This window comes from Pristis pectinata, chromosome 9 (genome assembly GCF_009764475.1).
Source record: "Pristis pectinata isolate sPriPec2 chromosome 9, sPriPec2.1.pri, whole genome shotgun sequence".
Classification (NCBI taxonomy): Eukaryota; Metazoa; Chordata; class Chondrichthyes; order Rhinopristiformes; family Pristidae; genus Pristis; species Pristis pectinata.
The window spans coordinates 31,537,493-31,555,862 of NC_067413.1; the positions used below are offsets into that span (position 1 = coordinate 31,537,493).

Sequence of the window (18,370 nt, forward strand, 5' to 3'; positions counted from 1 at the left end):
TGAATAGGGAATTCCCTACTCTTCTTTAATATAATACTTAAGGCTCTTCAACATCCTCCTTTTGTAGTGATAACTGCTTTTTTTATATATGCATTACTTTTTGAAACTACTGTATTCTGTGGCCCAGTGGGACAAGATGTTGATTATTGCAAAGGTGCATTGAGCAGTAGTTAATTAAATTTAATGCAACAGTAATTCCATCACAATTCATCTGTATTTCTTTGAGGCAATTAATGCTCATCCAGGCAATATTTCCTAAATTAGAAATTATTTGATGAGAGGTTGCTGAAAACATAATATCTTCCAACTTGATATTATTATAGCAATGAAGAAGTGTTGGTAAATAGAAATGGAACACTTTTGGACCAGAGTTTAGCATCTGTTGGTGTAAGGGAACTAATTGGCCTTTAATTCAAGTTTATTTCCAATCTTTCTCTTTGCCACCCTCTAATTTTCCACCATGATACTTTCCACAGAATATTCAGATTTTATTTTGTTTACCTGTGTGTTGTAGCTTCTTGTGAGATCTCTGCTAATTTACACCTTGTGCTGTGTATCTCTTCAGTTAAATGTTTAGCAACTTTGAGATGAAAGAAATGTAGAGCTGTGAGTATTGTGGCAATTATGGGTTCAGATCTTTGGTTCATATGCTCAGAACCTCATCCATGGACTTCAAAAAGGTTCAGGATACAAGACGGTGAAAGATGCTACAGATATGCAAATCTTCAGTCTTAATGGATTTTATTTCATGTCCCGTAAGCATAGAAGCAGTAGGTCATATAGTCTCTTGAGATTCCTTTTACTGCCTCATCCACTTTGCTGTCCAATCCCCATCTTCAAATTCCTTCCTTTAGTGTTTAAAATATATCAGACTTGAATATATTTAATAACCAATTATCCACAGCCTTCAGACAGGGAATCTCAAAGATTTACAAACCTTTGAAATTTCTCCTCATCTGACCTCTATAAGGCTGACCCCTTAACCTAAGACCAAGCTTCCTAGTTTTAGAATCTCTGGATTGAGGAAACATCTAGCTTATCATCTGCTCAGTATAAGGTGTGAAACAGCCCAGAGATGGAACAATATTTTACTGTATCACATTGCTCCCTCTTCACTTTTGGCCTTGAACACAATAAAGGAGTTATTTTCTGACTTCTCAGTAATCTGATTTTGTTCCCACAGCAAATAAAGGAAGCTGATGAATCAATGGCAAAGGAAGAGCAACTTGTTGAAACAAAGAGAGAATGGGAAGAAAAGAAAAAGTTATGAAGAGATGCATGATAGGCCTTAAGTGGATCAAGCCATTTACCAAAATTAAAAACTGTTTAGTAGGTGTGAAGATATATATAGCTTGAGAATGTCTCTCAGCACAGTGCTATCTCTTTGTAAATGTATCCATCATCACAAGCTTGCATGAATCATTGTGATTTTGCACACAAGGATAAATCAAATTGTATGGTGCAGAGCAAAGCATGTACCAGCATAGGATGGACAAATAACACTTAAATTTGAGTAGGTCAGCCTTTGAACTGCATCAAGCTGAGGATAATTTTAGATTGCTGGAGCAGTTCTCAGTCACAGGTATTGTGCGACACTTGAATGCTTAAATGTGTGTATAAAAGTGTATTGCATGCTGTCTTGGTTCAAAAGAAAAATCCTTGTATAAAATACAATAAATGACACTGCACCTCTCACCCTATGATAACCCTTTGCAAACTATGCATTAAGGAAATAGGTTCTGGCTTCGAGTTATTCACATTAGCATCATAGGCCTTTTGTCATCATTAATTCTGCCTGCTAAACTGCAGACAACTTTGGGATTTCCATCATGCACACGTGAACATCGAAATCTTGAAGTTGCCCATGAACTCTGACATTTCAGTAGCTTGACTACTTCGGCTGCAGTTCTGAGTTCTGAGGTGGCCACTATAGGAACCCAATAAACTTTAGGGGGAATGTAGGAGAAATTTCTTAGCCAAAAAGTGTAAAATTCATTAGCACAGGTAATACTTGAAGTGGAAGGGAAAGCTAGCTAATATACCCAAAATGGATGCCAAAAAGGTTAAAATGGGAAGCTGGTTTGCGTGCAGTAAAAATACTGGGAAGAGCCATTTGGGCTGAAATCTATGCTACAATCTACAATCGGGCAAGTACATTCCTACAATACCCTGGGCAATACAGGAATCCACGTGACTTTTTAAATACAAATGAATAGTAGTATAATCTTAAAGTTGTTAGGCTATGGAATGTGCTTAAAACAATACAGGTTTGTTAATTTACTAGCAACTGATTTTCCCTTTTTACCATATCTAAACACAACTATTTGTGCTCAACCGGTCTTATGGTATGGTGCTAGTAAATCTCTTCCAACTCCCTGGCCTCAATGATACTAACTAAATTTAGCCAAATGAGATCCTGTCAAACAAAGCTGTACAAGTAATTTGGCTATAATTAATGCTGTATGTCCCTTCACAGAAAACTACGTTATAGTTTTGTCACCTGGATCCGGCACTGTTGAAAGATGTGTCTATGTATTGCTTCTGCTCTGAAATTCAAAGTTTTATTGTTACTGCATAATTTCTCTCCTACCTCCCTTGAGTTGTACTCTAAAAATTTTTATTTTTGCCATTTCACAACCTGACATATCATGGCATATGGATCAAAGGGAGTCCTTCATGGTTATGAGCTTTAAAAAAAATGCACAGGAAAAACTTACAAGCCTAGCTTTCAGGGTTTTGTTTTCCTAACTCTGCCAAATGACTCCTGTCTCTAACCTTGTGTAGAGGCCTGAAACTTTCTGTAAAATTGGTATTTATTAGAACCAAAGTGTTTACATAAATAACGTGCCTTCCAGTCAACTTACTTTATGATTATTTAGCTATGCAATTAGAATATGGCATCTCCCATTCAAGCTGCCTGGTTATATTATATTCTGGCTCTACTGCAGTTATTTCTGGTTCAAGGTACCAATATTCCTGGCCCTAACAGTCCCAATGAACTTGCAGTTTTTTTACCTGTAACAATGGCATTAATCATTGGGATATCCATGGCTCATTAATGATGGGATAGCAGCAGTCAAGGCAAATTCTCCAAAACACTGGTGGTGTGCTGATATATTTAAGCCCTCTTGAGGAAATATAACTATGTTCAACAGGTAGCATAGACACAAAGTGCAGAGGTTGATTTAAACCTCCCAATTTAGTTACATTAATGGCCAGTTGAGTTTGGGAGGCAATACTCTAGTGGCACAGGACTGCTGTGCAGATCATTCTAATGGTTACTTTCAGCCCTGGGTAATTTTCAAAATTCCCTTTCTGTAAACTGCCACTACCAACTACAAAAATACAGTATGTGGTTGGTTTCATAAATACCAGAGTAGCAACAGTGAAGGAAACTAGTCTATTGTTTCAGTGATAGCACTGAGCTATCAAGCTCAGATGGTAGTTTTGAAGGGTTTTTTGCTTGCCATCTACACACGCAAGAGTCAACCACAGCATGAGCTAGGCTTTCTTCCTATTTCAAATAACTTAAAATATTTTATTTGTTTGAAAGTCACAAATGACTAGAAACTAGCCACTATTTTATTCACACATGAAAATACCAATTTGAAGACAGGTTGGCCATGGAATGCCACATTTTCGGACTGTTACATTATTTGGTCCAATAACATTCATAAGTAGTGGTTACTCTTTCCATTCATTGCACCAAACGATGCAGCACAACATACAACACGTTACTGCTCATTCACATTGGACAACTCCATATAGAATACAGACAGTTAAATAGTGGGCGTTTCCACCTACATTAATCTAGTACAATCTGACAACTGTACATCACTGTAATTCTCAGTACTGTGTATACACAAATTTACAGTTCTTGTACAAATACACAAGGTAGGAGTTCTAAAAGGTGCCATCACAAGGCTATACATAAAATATAAACAAAACTATTTACAATAATCCAAAAACTTAACTGCATCTACACAATTGCTATGAATTTGCTTCACTATGTGTTATTTCCCACAATGAAAATCAGGTCATTAAAAACTGGAATGCCAATATACTTTAAGAGTAACTTGATACAATTCCCAACCCCAACCCTCCCAAATTCTCCTGCAGCATTCAATTTGGAACATATATTTACCACCAAATAACTGACTGGAAAGCCATTGCCAGAACCAGATCTATATTTCAAGAAAGTAGAGTTCTTCAATGTTAGAATAAATAATCTTAACAGTAAATCCATTACTCCCTTTAGCTGATTTACCCATGGATTAGGAAAGGTTTAACTTTTTCCATAAACTACAGAATTTAACAGAAAGCAATCCTCAAACCAAGGCTTTGATGTGATTCTCCATGTGTCAATGGAGAATCCCTTCAACAGCAGGAAGGGAGTGGGTGGTATTTCAAATCTCACGCTGCAGGACATAAGCAGTAAGTACTTCACATTTAAATCATAGCTACTCTGACATTGGTCTGCAAGAGACAATGCAATTTTGCATTATTTCCAATCACTACACCATGTCCTACCCCACAGAACTGACAGACAATTAGATCCAAACATATACACAGATGAAGAGACAAGCTAGCCTAAGTGCAGGGCTTTCTCACTTGAGGGGCAACATGGTGTCATGGACACTAATAATCAGCAAACTTAGTTCAATCCAACTCTGTCCAATTATAGCACCTTAAAATTCTTGCTCAAGTTTGCCTTATCCTGAGTTTAAGTCAATATAGACTAACCCGCCCTGAAGTGAGTTATCTGCAATCTTTCAACAAATTAAGACTCTCCAGTATGACTATTGTGCAGAGAGCATTTCATCAGGCATGGAATATTGAAATGTTTTCACAAGAGCTGCAATATTTCAGTTATTGCTTTGGTTCTTTTCTGTCAGGTACACTAGTGTAAGTAATTAAACCTAACACTCTTTGATCAGATGGTTTAAAACCATATGGATTTGCTGTATCCTTTCATGTGCAACACAAAGAGCTACAAAGTGCACTATTTACTTAAACCGCATTTAGCTCCATAAACAACATACAACCAACAGGTTGATACTAAACTCCCAAGATATTAAAAATTCTGCCCCAGTCATGTTTTTCTTGTTGGGAAAGTAAAGCAGTAGCGAGCAGCATGCACAAAGACCATGCATTGTCAAGATATTGAGCAAACCAATTAAAACATTGCAATAAATAATTCTAAGAGTCCATTTAAAAAGCTCAAGGCTAAAAGAATTTCACTTTGCTAAGAAAGTCAAAATGTAACCAGCAAGAATAAGAGTTAAATCAAGCTGAAACTTATTAAATAACTTGACAGCAGCTGGTTTGACTGGAGGTACACAGCAGCCCATCCTTAGGGTTCCGTTGAAAATTCACAGAGAGCGTTTTCTCACAAAGAGGTAGCTGTAGAATATTGTTCTTCAAGTTCATGTTGTTCTCTTTTGACATTTCAAGCACATTCAGCAGGTCAGCCATTTGGTCAGAATAAGACTTGCCGTTGGTCAAGGGAGAGGTTCGCTCTATAATATTGCTCGAGGTGATGCACATTTTCCAGGATGATTTCTCATGTATTCGAATCCCAGATGCTGGTTCAATGATGTATCTACTACTGTTGCCACCCTGCAGTTGGGTCCCAAGACAGAGGCTCATTAGCTTCAGGCTCTCCACCAAATCCTCTGCAGCTTTGTGTGACTGGGATGAATTTCCTTGGGTTGCACAGCTGCGAGTTCTTGATCCTGTGTTGTTGGTGCTCCCACTGGACTCATTGGAAGGGCTACTCCCACCTTTGTTGCCATCACTTGGGCTGCTCTTGTCAAAACCAGCATTCCCATCACTTGACTTGCCTTGCCCACTTCCATCTCCTCCACTCCCTGGAGGTCCTTCGCTGCTATCACGGCGGTGCCAGGAGTAGGTGAACCCGCTGTCTTTGTCAAGAAGCCGGCGACTTTCCGAGTCATCATCACTGGTTTCGGAACTGCTGCAACTCGATCCACGGCCTTGACTTTTCCGTTTGTGGTACCGTTTATTCACAGTGCTTGGAGAAGCAATGTTCATCTTTAATCGGCTGAGCTTGGGGGGCAGGTTTTCATCCATGTCAAAGTCATCGTCCGACTCTCCTTCCTCAAATATTTGATTAAGGACAGGAGCACTCTTCCTGGTGGTAAGCCGGTTTGTTATGGAAGGTTTACGTCGCAAAACAACAGGAGTGGGAAGAGGAATGACATTTCTGTCATCCTCATCATCCTCTTCATCCTCCTCCACTCTGAACAGACACGTCCTATTGTTTGGAGCAGGCTTTCCGCTTGTTCCAATTGTCGATGACTCTTCTTTTTTTGCAGGCTCACCAGATTTCATTCTGTGGCCATTCATGGTGGACTCTGCAGTGCGGGCTGGGGAACAGACTCCAGCAATTGACACAGGATGGATGATGGGTGATGTTGTTATGTCTTCAATATCTTTGGCCACTTCAATTTTTGTAGGCCAGGACTGCCTAATTTTGAAAACAAAAAACAGAAAAGGCAAACAAAATCTTCAGTCACTTTCTTATGAGGCTCTATGGTGCAAAATTTAAAATTAGGTTAACACTTCAGTTATTTAATATGGAATGCATACTAATAGAATGTTAAACATTAGACATCCTGGCTACTTCTGCCTTACAGCAAATCCATCAGCATCAGTTTATGCTGTACTAAGACACAATGTTGTGCAGAAAACATGAAGAAAATCGTGAAGGAAACGTGAACTGGCATACTACTTCAATAAATGCTACTAATATAACACTCCCCAAATTCAAAAGGACACTTGGCATAGGTATATACAGTTGAAAATATCAAGTTCTCTTTCATAAAGTTATCAAAGTTTATCATTTTCAGAAAGATCAAAATTCAGATGTCAATGATTCAAAAACTCCCATCTTCCCCAGCCCGAATATTCAAAATGTTTATGAAATTGTACTAATCTTTGTTTAATGAATGTAGGTGTGGCTAACTCATCCAGGTGGAGAGAAAATAACTCTACTCAACCTGCTGTGATGAGATTACCAGCCATAATCTGGGTAAATACTGTGACTGGACCCGATGACAATGATGGTACTATTGCCTCAGTTTTGGTTAATAGCATGAAGGTCACTTCATGCACTGGTATAAGGGAGTAATTCTTGAATTGACATTTTCACAAATATGAGTAATGGAAAAGGCTAAAGGCTAAATCAAAATGCCCAACAAGATGTGGGTATAGCAGGCACTGAATGACTTTTCAAAAAAAAAATGGCAATGTGTACCAAATCCTAAGAAGATGTGATCATGCATTTACAGGACTTAAAATCATCTTTCAGTCTAAACTAAAACAAGATTGGATCTACTGTTTGGAGAAACAGCAACCATGGCACTGAATCTCAGTACCATTTGCAAATTCAAATGGAAAAGCTCAGACACAAAACTTCGTAAGGAAAAATACGACCTCACCAGGCTTCTACCAGAATCAATTCATATGATAAACTGGTTAAAGGTTGGACTGACAGTTTAATCTTCCAGATTTGACTAGTACAGATTATCAACTTAATGTCACATTCTCACACTGCGCACTTAAATTTGATACTCTACCATACAAAAGGTTGAAATATCCTTTTTAGCAAATTGTGAGACTTTAAGAAAGTGAAACTTTGATTGCTTTGTCTAGTGCAGGGTTCCACAATACAGAAAAATTGAGCCTGCAGAGAAAAATATTCACCACAATAATATCTCATGCAAGGTTATCATATTGTCCTTGTGATGAAACCTAGAATTCATTAAGGTTTATAAAAAGTGTCTTAGTCTGACCCTGTCTCCTATTCAGTGGAAGGCACAGAAAGCCCGTAAGAAGATGCATCTTTCTGATGTGGGAGACTACAAAACACTTTCCGTAGCAAACGTAGCTGCAGCAACAACATGAAAAAAAACCTATGACACCCAATCTCAGAATGCAATTCGGGCTGCTTTGCCTTCAGTGCAACAACAAGCTAGTCCAGGTCCCCCTGTAGTAAACCAGCATGGACAAACAAGGACAATGAACCAGTACCAGGGGAACACAATAGGCAGGACCACTTCTCATCCAAGCTCAAGCCACATAAGCAAAACTTTTTTTTAAAACAAGGTGTAGCATTTTTAATGGTGCCTTGCACATCCTTGGGACTTTCTAAAGCTAAGCCCTTTCTGTTCACTTCTATGTTGGTTTTTACATGAGCAATGAATTTTGATCAAAGGTTCCAATTAATTTATTAACATTCCTGCTCCTCAAATACTGTCCTGACATATTTAACTTCCTGTGAATAAAACAGAACCCATGTCAGATGTAAAGCAGCATCTCTGACAGCACAGTATATCTCCAGTCAACATTGATTACTTGTTCAAATCCTACATTTGGGCTTGGAAGTCATAACCTATTGATTTAAAATTCCTTCACCAAGCCAAATGGGCATTGCACCAGACAACTGCACCTCCAATCCACATGCAACTATCCCAGGAAATCTTAAATTTATCAATGTATTCTGCCCTCATGCAATGTATTCAAAATGCTCATCTCTAGCTCCATCTACATTTTAAGTTAATAAGAGATATGGTTTTATACCTTAAATTTTTTTACTTCATTTAATCTAAGACTCAAGAGCTTGTATACTTTTACTTGCAGGGAAGTGGGTCGGCAGAAGCAGTTCATTCAAGAAACAAGGAGATAAGCACTCATAGAGAAAAGGATCCCTCAGGTGAAAACTGACTACTCAAATTTTTCTTCCCCATGCATCCAGTGACCCTATAGTAGAGAAGTATCTTTAGTTCTTTACAAAGAACCTCCTTCCTCTAAGCTATGTCTGGAAGAAAAAGAATGTTTCAAATGCCTCTGCACAACATTCAGGTGTCCTGGAAGTAAATGTTTCAGAGCTCAGACTCCAAAGATCAGACCCCTCTTGTAGACATCCAGAGGAGGCAGTTTCACCAAGAAAATGTATCTTTCTCATTCTGTAAAACAATGTTACAATATCCAGTTTTTTAAAAAATCTGCATGTGACCAAGCTGCAGGAAAAGCTTCTACATGTACGTGCGTATCTGCTAGTGCCGCACCACAGAAAATGACAGATTCAGAGACCCAAGTAATCTATAATTACATTAGAAATGCACTGTGACAGTGTACCTCTCCAAGTATCTTTGTTAACATACATGTGCAGTCTACTTGTCTGTACCTGAATTGAGCTTTGATGTGGCTTGGACTGGAAGAACGGGTGACTTCTTTCTCCTGTTTCTCCTTTAAGGTCCTTTCAGCCAGCAAAAAGTAAGTGGCAGTGATGTGATTGTATTTATTACTTTCCAGCGACCTTAAAGAACAAATAAACAACTATTTAGAAGAAACATTTTCAGCATATCCTTTGAAAAATTCCTACATCACAACAGTGACCAAATTTCACAAGTACTAAATGCCTGTAAAGTGCTTTGGGATGTCCCGAGTCTGAAAGGCATTATAGAAATGCATGTCCATTTCCTTTAAAATGGATTGGAGGTTACTACTTATTTGAAGTTCCTTGTAACAAAAGAAATTTGGCCTTCTTCCAAGTTACTGTATTTTTATCATAATGTCATAGCATCTTGAATTTATGGAAACACTTATATCCAGAACTATAACTAATTTGGCATTAACAATGCTATACAGTAAAACTGCAATAATCTGCTATCCCATTGTTCAGAAATCCCAAAGGTTTGGCATTTGACTCACTCATAAGTCCAGAGCTGCTCCATTAAGCAAATGTGTGATTGAAAGTGTTGGTAAGTTAATACATTCCTGCCTTCAGGTCAAAAGTGGCCGGTATCAAGTGATGAGAGTTCCCTTCTCATTACTGAGGGCTGTTGTCCATTTGTAACACAATACGACTTATAGAGAATCTTTCAGGAAGTCTGAGATACATATCATGTGTTTGTACACACATGCATCTATCCACAACTTTAATATTCTAGGCATCATATTTTGTTGCAAATGTAATATTAAATGTCAGTTTCTATGTGACAGCCTGACACCAACAAGTGTACAGAAATGGAAAAAAAATTCCTGACAAAATAATTAAACAGTAATTAAGATTCCTGCCTGTGAATAATCTTTCCTGTAATTGCATAATACTTTAAGCATTATGCTCTGTAGATTAATGTGTATTTTTTACCCTTCTTTGTATTTATTTACTTGCAAATAAAATCACCTTTGAAGAAAAAGTGTAAAGCTGACTGAGACATCTACAAACTAATTTGCCCATCTTCTTAGTCTTTAATGTTAGTAATTAAATGCATAGCAGAAATGTAAAGTGTACTAACCATCAATGATGGTTATTCAGTGGAATTTCAACAACTTTTAATTGCACATGTGAAAGCTGATTATAATTTTAGAAAGTCATTGAAGTTTCCCCACTCTACCTAGAATCTTATCAACAACCTGATACATTAATCATTTCTCTCTATAGTTGCCTAACTTGAGTATTTCCAGAATTTTCTGTTTTACTCCCATTTCTATTTCCTCATTGCTATCCGCCGGTGAATGCCAGCAAATACATTTTTACCATTAGAGTAGTAAAATTGCTAATATGCTATCCCACAATGTATGCAAATATATTTTTGCTGTGACTAAGTTTCAATAGTTTGAGTCAAAAAGATATTAAATATGCAGTTCTGCAAAACACAGCTCAAATTCAAGTTTTGCGATGCGTTACATCCATCAATCTCAAACTTAGACAGTGTATGTAAACGATATGTTCACAATACACTTTGGAAAAAGAAGCTGGTATTAATAAAGACTTGCTTCTTGTGTCTAGGGTTCAGCTGCACCTACTCAATAATGGTTTCTCGGTCTGCAATGTCACCAAGCACCATGCGCTGGATGATGCCATTATGCTCTTCATCAGAGAGATTCTTGTAAGAGACGAGCGGTACATTGCACTTGGTTGCAGGCGAAGGATCAATTCCTAGAAGCCAGCGGTGGTTCTCAATCTCCTCCAGTGAGGCTCTTCGTTTTGGATCTCTCTGCAGCATGCGATTGATAAGACTGTTGGAAGTAACATCAAAAATATCTTTAACTTGTCTGTGCTGAAACTGTTTAGAATCATTGCCTTCTGTGACTGAGAGAACGGGATATCCAAACTTATGTTTTTGGAGTTGAAAATAAATGTGAGGAGTCCTCAGGAAAACCAATGTTCAAAGTTTTAATCATTACCACATCTTAGCATCTTACCCACAGTCCGACTAAAACCTGTACACATACTGCCCATTTTGAAATTAATAATTTATTGTATAAAATGGATATATTGTAGTGAGCCCACATTTATACATATAAATGAATAGTAAAATTTTTGAAAGGAATATTTACTGACATTATGTCACCTTAATTTTTCTTAAATTATTATTTTGAAATCTGTCAAGTTGCACTGTTAGTCTGTCATGCAGCTGTTTTAAATATACAGCCTTATTAAATGCATTTACATTATTTTGATGTATTAAAGATTTACAAAACAGCTGTATAAAACATAGACAGCAATAACGCTATAGTTACATTTTTGAAAAACCTCACATTATAGAAAGTCTCGCTATTGAAAGTGGCATTACAGTAGAACAGGCTGTAGTTGCCTTCAGAGGACAGATTTTAACAGGTTTTTCTAATCACAATTGCACTGTAACCAATGTGGCCCATTTAATGTAAATAATGTTCCCTGATCCCTCAACTGTGTTATAACTAATTCATGTGACAGAAACACACATTAAAATAGATCAGTAACTTACTCCTTGCATTCTTTGGAGACATGGGTGGGCACTGTGTACTTGCAGTCCATAATCATGGTGAGAGTCTCACTGTCATTTGCCTCTTGAAATGGAGGCTGGCCACATACCAACATGAAAAGAATAACACCCAGGCTCCAGATATCTGCAAAAACAATGCATAAAAAAAACCTTAGTAGTTTCTAATACCCCAACTTGTAAACCTACATTTAGAAAACACATCTAAATTTCTGCATTTTGTCTCTTTTGAAAGAAGTATGCACTTTGATTTGTGTAATATTCGCCTAAGTATACATTCCAATGTTACTCCATTCCATTATCAATCCAAACATTGTAAGCTTTATCTAGCAGTAATAATGACTATTGTCAATTAAAAGAAATTCTCATTATTTATCTTAGATGTATTTAAAGATGAGAGAAATTAGTTCAGAATAGCTGCTCCCTCGACTTCCAGCAAAAGCAGACCTGAAGGTCTATCATACAATTGGAATGCTTCTATCTTGTTCTGGGTTCCTCCACATATGTGGATATATTAATAGAATTTGCACAAGTTTCTTTTTTTTCCCCTCAGGTTTTGACTTTAACATTTGAGCTAATTTGCTCAGACTGATTAAGTTTTGCAATTCACTCTCATGATCAGGATCATTTGCATCTAATTATTACTCTTCTGTAATCTTCACATCAATGGGAACTACATAGTACCCCCTTCTCCTCCTTCTAGGAAAATTATGGACACTGTGCAACATACTTTTTCCATAAATTTACATCCATAGCAAGCTGCAGAATTATTAAATATTATTTAGTGGCATAGTCTGCACAACAGTACTGATTTCAAAAGCCTGATCCTCATCAACAAATCCTTCTACAAGTCATGGCATCCCAACATTGAAGATTACATTTCAATCATTTCAAAAACAGCTACCCAAGACAATGAAGGATCAGTTTTATGATACATGGAAACAGCAGTTTTATACTTCAGTATTTTTGCTCACTTGTTCCTTTGATACTTTTTGTTACTCCTTTGACAATGACATTTAGTGAATCAGTTAGTTGGTTGATAATTTTCTAGATGTGTTATGACAGCCATTTCATTTGTTGTTGCTCATTACATCTGTAATACAGACATGTGATGCCCTGAAAAGTGAAACTTAACTGATACCTTTACAAGGAAATGAAATAATAGACTGAGAAGACAAGATTTAATTAGAGGTTTCTATATCCCACAGAAAATCCAAGCACCCATTTGTTATTGGTATAGCCTAAGCTCATAGCCCAAACAATCAAAACAACAATCATGATGATTTTCTCAAGATTTGTATATTAAACTAATCTCAGCAAAACCTCTGTAGGAAACATCTAAAGAATCACTTCAAATAGACAACAATCTCACTCTGGAGACACAAGAAGCGATCTCATCCTGCTTAGCAAAGATATTGCATCTTCACACTATCAATGCAGGCAGTCTTCAGTAATAAAGCACCAGTTGAGAATACTCTTTATAATACACTTATCACAACCAACTAGCTTGGCTCAATTTAGCAGTATTACAACCCAGAGAGACTGTTGAATTCTTACTAAATACCCAAATGCATTATATCAGTGAGCACATTGATGCAGTAGTGAGATGTCAATCTCAGAATCCATTCCATAGAACATCACAGCACAGTACAGGGCCTTCGGCTCACGATGCTGTGCCGACATTTTATCCTACTCTAAGATCTATCTAACCCTTCCCTCCCACACAGCCCTCCATTTTTCTATCATTCATGTGGCTATCAAAGAGTCTCTTAAATGTCCCTAATGTATCTGCCTCCACCACTTATGCCAGCAGTGCATTCCACGCACCCACCACTTTCTGTGTAAAAAAAAACTTGCCTCTGACATCCCCCCTATGCCTTCCTCCAATCACCTTAAAAGTATGCCCCCGCATGTTAGCCATTTTCGCCCTGGGAAAAAGTCTCTGACTGTCCACTTGATCATGACTCTTATCATCTTGTACACCTCTATCAAGTCGCCTCTCATCCTCCTTCGCTCCAAAGAGAAAAGCCCAAGCTCACTCAACCTATCCTCATAAGACATGCTCTCCGATCCAGGCAGCATCCTGGTAAACCTCCTCTGCACCCTCTCTAAAATTTCCACATCCTTCCTATAATGAGGCGACCGGAACTGAACACAATGCTCCAAGTGTGTACTAACCTGATTTTTATGGAACTGCAACATTACCTGGCAGCTCCAGACTAACGAAGGCCAACACATCATAAGCCTTTTTAACTACCCTATCAACCTGCGCGGCAACCTTGAGGGATTTATGGATGTGGATCCCAAGATCCCTCCCTTCCTCCTCACTGCTAAGAGTCCTGCCATTAACCTTGTATTCTGCCTTCAAATTCGATCTTCCAAAGTGTATCACTTCACACTTTTCCAGGTTGAACTCCATCTGCCGCTTCTCAGCCCAGCTCTGCATCCTATCAATGTCCTGTTGTAATCTACAGCAACCTTCTACACTATCCACAACATCACCAACCTTTGAGTCATCTGCAAACTTACTAACCCACCCTTCCACATCCTCATCCAAGTCATTTATAAAAATCACAAAGAGCAGGGGTCCCAGACCGGATCCCTGCGGAACACCACTGCTCACCAACCTCCAGTCAGAATACACTCCATCTACAACCACCCTCTGTCTTCTATGGGCGAGCCAATTCTGAATCCACACAGCCAAGTTTCCCTGGATCCCATAGCTCCTGTCTTTCTGAATGAGCCTTCCATGAGGAATCTTATCAAATGCCTTATTAAAATCCACGTACAACACACCCACTACTGCACCTTCATGAATGTGCTTTGTCATATTGTCAAAGAATTCAATCAGGCTCATGAAGCATGACCTGCCCCTCACAAAGACATGCTGACTGTCCCTAATCAGCTGGTGCTTCTCTAAATGCCCATAAATCCTGTCTCTAAGAATCTTCTCCAGTAATTTACCCACCACTGAAGCAAGACTCACTGTCCTGTAATTCCCAGGGTTGTCCCTACTCTTTCTTGAACAAAGGAACAACATTTGCCACCCTCCAATCATCTGGCACAACTCCTGTGGCCAGTGTAGATGCAAGGATCATCACCAAAGACGCAGCAATCACTTCTCTCACTTCCTGTAATAACCTTGGATATATCCCATCTGGCCTCGGTGACTTATCTATCCTAATGTTTTTTAAAAGTTCCGACACATCTTCTTTCCTCACGTTGACATGCCTTAGCCTATCAGCATGTTGTATGCTATCCTCACAAATGTCAAGGTCTCTCTCACTGGTGAATACTGAAGCAAAGTATTCATTAAGGACATCCCCTACCTCTTCCGACTCCTGGCACACGTTTCCTCTCTTATCCCTGAATGGTCCTACCCTCTCTAGTCATCCTCGTATTCTTCACATACATATAGAACGCCTTGGAGTTTTCTTTAATCCTACTTGCCAAGGCCTTCTCATGCCCCTTTCTAGCTCTCCTAAATCCATTTTTAAGCTCCCTCCTGGCTACCTTGTAACTCTTCCGAGCCCTGTCTGATCCTTGCTTTCTAAACCTTAGGTAAGCTTCTTTCTTCCCCTTGACAAGATATTCAACATCTCTTGTCAACCATGGTTCCTTCGCTCTACCATCCTTACCCTACTTCAATAAGTCAAACCTATCCAGAACCCCATGCAAGTACTCCCTAAACAACCTCCACATTTCCATTGTGCACTTCCCCAATTCTCAATTCATGCTCCCAAGTTCCTGCCTAATAGCATCATACTCCCCCCTCCCCCAATTAAATACTTCCCCATATCGTCTGCTCCTATCCCTCTCCAACTGGATGTTCAACACAAAAAAAATTCCAGAGTCTCCTGGTCAATATACTTCAGCAAATTGGCTGCTGCACTGGCCAACATAACAGTGAATGTGCATCAAAATGAAACATGGGTTGTAAAGATCTTTGGGTGTCACAGGGACATAAAGCATTTAACTGAGACATTCTTACACTGGGCAGAAAGCTAATTAATTGATTTCAATGGAAAGAATAAAATCAGATAGCTGTCAAGCAGGATGAACTATTCTAGTTAGTTTCCCACCAAACATGCACAGTTAAACAATTTTATGTATCTATGCATACTAAAATTTGACTCTTGTATGAACTAAGTGTTTGTTTCCACAGGCAACCCAAATGGCCCAAGTAGTCTTTTTCTGCAAGACAGCCAGAATTGAAGGTGTCAGACAGGCAGCACTGGTCTGTTCAGAAGTCCTAGAGATTTTCCAATATCTTGTTACCCATAGATGTGTTATTTTTCCAATTGTTTTATCATTCTATGTTTATTAAATATGGAGTCTATTATGAATCAGAGGCTTAACTATGAGAGTTAATCCCATTTTTAAAATGCTCAGAATTAAAAACTGAACATGGCACTTGTTAGCATCAGTAAAGGGAGATGGGGAGGGTAATAAGGTTAATAGTTCTGGTGCATATTCATTCTAAGAAATGAAAACTGAGAAATAAAATGAATCCTTTGACAGGGCTAGCAAAATAATGAAGGATAAAGAGAGAGTGAACTAGAGTCAGTTATGTTCCATCTCATTTAATGGGATAGAAACTCTGCTTATGTTGGTTGCACAATATTGTAGCTGTTAAGTATTGTACTCAGCTTCCAAAATTCAGTTAGAGTCATGGAGAGAAAGAGTCAGAGAGAAAGAGTCATAGAGCAATACAGCACAGATACTGGACCTTTGGCCCAACCAGTCCACACCAACCATAGTGCCCACCCAGCTCATCCCAATTTCCTGTGTTCAGCCCATATCCCTCCAACTACCTATCCAAGTGCTTCTTAGTGATACTATTGTACCTGCCTCAACCACTTCCTCTGGCAGCTCAGTCCATATACTCACCACACTCCATATGAAAAAGTTGCCCCTAAGGTCCCTTTTAAATCTTTCCCCTCTCACCCTAAACCTCCACCCCTTAGTTTTGGACTCCCCTAGCCTGGTTACCACCCACCTTATCTATGTCTCTCATAATTTTAAAACACTTCTATAAGGTCACTCCTCATTCACCTACGTTCTAAGGAACAAAGGTTTTTCTAGTAACAGTTCCAGTGACTTCCAGGAACTGAATTTTGGAAGGGAAGAACACGATCAAATTGCCACTGAATTTTATGTTTTACACAAAAACAAAGGACAAGTGTCTAACCAAATGAGTTTAAAAGGCCCAATAGACTTTATTAAAAAAACAATACATACAAATACTCGATGTACAAAAAAATTGCCTGACTTTCTGGTGAGCATTAAAAAGAACAAGATGATAGGCTAAGGCAGAGATTGAGTTAAAAATAAATTCATAATGGAATGGAATGAATTGGAGGTTTTTAATTTCAGTATTTATTTGCATGGCAAAAAGACACAGGTGGTGTATTTCAAAATACATCACGTATTACCATGAAAATGCTAAACAGATTGTAGTCTTGCGGTTTTCTCAGGATAGACATATCAGCACAATGTTTAAAATCGTAAATATGGAAGGATGAAAAGCAGTATACATCACAATGCCTCACTATTTTTATCCCTTTACCAAGGGAAAAATAAATCATTTGTGTTCTCTAGTGTCCCACACAAGTCAGTCGGCATTCACTGTATTGTCCACAGAGTTTTAATTTCTGTGGGTAGTCACAATCTTTTTCAGTTCTAAAGCTGAATAAATTATTTCATTTTTTTTGTTCAGCTGAAGGTTAGGTGTCAAGGGAAAGAAGAAAATGACATACTAAATGGACTCAATGTAAAGGATAAATCCCTAGGGCCTAGTGAGTTGTATATAGGTTGGTATGAGAAGCAAGGGAAGAGACTGCTGAGGCCCTAACATTCCAAATCGTTTCTAGCCCCGGAGAAGGAACCAGTTGACTGGTATGGTGCCATTATTCAAGAAGGGTAGCAAGGATATGCCAGGTAACCACAGACTAGTGTCTAATATCAGAAGTAGAGAAATTACTGGAAAAAATTCTGAGGGACAGGATTAATCAAGGATGGTCAGCATGGTTTTGTTAAGAGGAGATCCTGCCTAATTTGACTGAATTTTCAGAGGTATTGATGAGGATAGTGTGGTCAATGTAGTCCATATTAGTAAGGCTTTGGATAGGGTCCCGTATGGGAACCTGGTCCAAAAGGCAAGAGCCCATGGGATCTAGGGTTAATTGGCAAGTTTGATCCAAAAATGGCCTGGTGATAAAGCAACTTGATGGTGTGCTGATAGTGAAGAGGGTAGTCTTTGGCTACAGAATGATATTTTGAGTTGATAAGGTAGCTAAAGCAATAGTAGATGGAATTTAATCATGTAAAATGCAAGGTGATGTATTTTGGAAAGACTAATAAGGCTAGGTAATATACAAGAGGGGTAGGATTCTGGTAAGTATTGAGGAACAAAAGGAATTCAGTGTACATGTCCAAGGATCACTGAAGGCAACAGTACTGGTAGATAAGGTGGTATATGGGAAACTTGTCTTCAATAGCTAGGGCACAGAATACAGAGCAGAGAGGTTGTAGTACATCCATAGAAACTATTATTTAGGCCATAGTTGGAGCAT

General features: G+C 38.4%; 2 protein-coding genes across 3 annotated transcripts in view; one reads left to right on the forward strand and one right to left on the reverse strand.

The window, feature by feature from the left end:
• The window catches only part of ano10a (anoctamin 10a), a 46,931-nt gene extending 44,404 nt beyond the window's left edge, over window positions 1-2,527 (forward strand). Inside the window, exon 13 of the mRNA XM_052022990.1 lies at window positions 1,184-2,527. Coding sequence (XP_051878950.1) covers window positions 1,184-1,270 — 87 coding nt within the window. The 3' untranslated portion in view covers window positions 1,271-2,527. The remainder of the gene's footprint in view (window positions 1-1,183) is intronic.
• Window positions 2,528-3,526: 999 nt separating this feature from the next.
• snrka (SNF related kinase a) overlaps window positions 3,527-18,370 on the reverse strand; it is a 35,590-nt gene continuing 20,746 nt past the window's right edge. For both annotated transcript variants that reach the window (XM_052023601.1, XM_052023600.1), the window contains exons 3-6: window positions 11,781-11,922; window positions 10,837-11,049; window positions 9,212-9,343; window positions 3,527-6,490 (exon numbers count right to left, since the gene is read on the reverse strand). In XM_052023601.1, the coding sequence (XP_051879561.1) occupies window positions 5,302-6,490; window positions 9,212-9,343; window positions 10,837-11,049; window positions 11,781-11,922 (1,676 nt within the window). In that variant the 3' untranslated portion in view covers window positions 3,527-5,301. The remainder of the gene's footprint in view (window positions 6,491-9,211; window positions 9,344-10,836; window positions 11,050-11,780; window positions 11,923-18,370) is intronic.